The sequence below is a fragment of the Ictalurus punctatus genome, chromosome 8, assembly GCF_001660625.3.
Source record: "Ictalurus punctatus breed USDA103 chromosome 8, Coco_2.0, whole genome shotgun sequence".
Taxonomy (NCBI): Eukaryota; Metazoa; Chordata; class Actinopteri; order Siluriformes; family Ictaluridae; genus Ictalurus; species Ictalurus punctatus.
Window position 1 is genome coordinate 30,568,903 of NC_030423.2, and position 2,500 is coordinate 30,571,402.

Here is a 2,500-nt window from a genome sequence, read left to right on the forward strand (position 1 = left end):
GAGAGAAGACCGGCAGAGACATGACCGTCAGAGAGAAGATGTGCAGAGACATGACCGTCAGAGAGAAGACCGGCAGAGACATGACCGTCAGAGAGAAGACCGTCAGAGACATGACCGTCAGAGAGAAGACGTGCAGAGACATGACCGTCAGAGAGAAGACCGGCAGAGACATGACCGTCAGAGACTAGACCGGCAGAGACATGACCGGCAGAGAGAAGACCGGCAGAGACATGACCGGCAGAGAGAAGACCGGCAGAGACATGACCGTCAGAGAGAAGACCGGCAGAGACATGACCGTCAGAGAGAAGACCGGCAGAGACATGACCGTCAGAGAGAAGACGTGCAGAGACATGACCGTCAGAGAGAAGACGTGCAGAGACATGACCGTCAGAGAGAAGACCGGCAGAGACATGACCGTCAGAGAGAAGACCGGCAGAGACATGACCGTCAGAGAGAAGATGTGCAGAGACATGACCGTCAGAGAGAAGACGTGCAGAGACATGACCGTCAGAGAGAAGACGTGCAGAGACATGACCGTCAGAGAGAAGACGTGCAGAGACATGACCGTCAGAGAGAAGACCGGCAGAGACATGACCGGCAGAGAGAAGACCGGCAGAGACATGACCGGCAGAGAGAAGACCGGCAGAGACATGACCGTCAGAGAGAAGACCGGCAGAGACATGACCGTCAGAGAGAAGACGTGCAGAGACATGACCGTCAGAGAGAAGACCGGCAGAGACATGACCGTCAGAGAGAAGACCGGCAGAGACATGACCGTCAGAGAGAAGACCGGCAGAGACATGACCGTCAGAGAGAAGACCGGCAGAGACATGACCGTCAGAGAGAAGACCAGCAGAGACATGATAGAGCCACAAGCAGAGGCCTGACTCACACAAAACAAACAACCAGCAGAGACTCCACCAGAGACACGAGTACCAGAGACATGACCAGAGACATGACCAGGGGCAGAATCAGACACAGGAGCACAGACACACTCACCTCCGTTGACTGCAGCAGGTGTAATTATTATCCCCTTCACCTCTGATCTGGGCGAGTTCTGTCCGTACCTGCCGTCCTCCTTCGATATCACCCGCTTGGCATTCCCCCTGACGTCCTGCACGGTGGCGTTAATTGTAGCACTGTAATATTCCTCTTTGTTCACCACTGTTTTGTCCGTTTTGTCCGTACCTGCACCGGACACACACCTGGGCAGGACGAGTGAGAGAAGAACGGACCAGAGGAACAAAGTGACGCAGGATGAAGACGTTCTCCGTCTTTTCTGCATTTTCACAGCGTCTCTATATTCCAGTGAATCAGACTGATGAAGTGCTTTCACACAGTCGCTCTGTGTCCGAGTGAAACCGCCGCTGACTCACGCCATGACCACCTCACAGCCATGTCCACATCCGGGACACGCAGAAACGCAGAGGGACAACCGGAAAACCAGGAGAGAACAGGAGATGTGAGAGAAGCTGGAACAGACATACATATCACCATATCATCATCATCATCACCGTCATCATAAAATAATAATTATAATTATAATAATAATAATAATAATAATAATAATAATAATATGACAGAGTGAAACATATACTGGAGAGAGACAGACAGACAGATAGATAGATCCAAAAGACAGACAGACAATCAGAGAGACAGATACAAAGATGAATAGATAGACAAACAGGTAGACAGCAAGACAGACAGATAAAGAGACAGGCAGACAGATAGAGACAGATAGACAGAAAGACACAGATAGATAGACAGACAGGTAGATGGATAGACAGACAGAGAGACAAATAGAGAGACAGACAGACAGACAGATAGATAGATAGATAGACAGACAGACAGGTAGATAGATAGATGGATAGACCGACAGATATATGTATATACACATATATATATATATATATATATATATATATATATATATATATATATATAGATAGATAGATAGAAAGAGAGAAACAGATAGGCATATAGACGGAGAGACAGCTAGAGAGAGCTAGACAGACAGATAGAGATAGACAGACACACAGACAGAGAGACAGACAGACAGACAGATAGATAGATCGATAGACAGAGAGATAGACAGATAGAGAGACAGACAGACAGACAGATAGAGTGACAGACAGATAGACAGAGAGACAGAAAGACAGATAGATAGATAGATCAAGAAAGACAGACAGAGAGAGAGAGACAGACAGACAGATAAAGAGACAAATAGATAGAGAGAGAGACCAACAGATAGAGACAAATAGAGACAGACAGACAGACAGACAGACAGACGCTTAGTTGATGCTGTAAGAGAAGCTGTTTTGTTATAAACCGGTGATGAAGCTTCAGAGGAAAAGCAACAACATTCATAACACTAAATCAGTGTGAAGATCAAAAACAACAACAATAATAACAATAATAACAATAATAATAATAATAATAATAATAATAACAATAATAATAATAATAATAATAATAATAATAATAATACGGCAGTGACATG

At 45.7% G+C, this 2,500-nt stretch overlaps 1 protein-coding gene across 3 annotated transcripts in view; it reads right to left on the reverse strand.

Moving 5' to 3' along the window:
* rnf130 (ring finger protein 130) overlaps positions 1-2,500 on the reverse strand; it is a 52,398-nt gene that overhangs the window by 48,599 nt on the left and 1,299 nt on the right. For all 3 annotated transcript variants that reach the window (XR_008396829.1, XM_053682001.1, XM_053682000.1), the window contains exon 2: positions 1,000-1,472. Coding sequence is in view for 2 of the 3 variants with exons in the window: in XM_053682001.1 (XP_053537976.1) it covers positions 1,000-1,285 (286 nt within the window). In the remaining variant the exon portion in view is untranslated. The remainder of the gene's footprint in view (positions 1-999; positions 1,473-2,500) is intronic.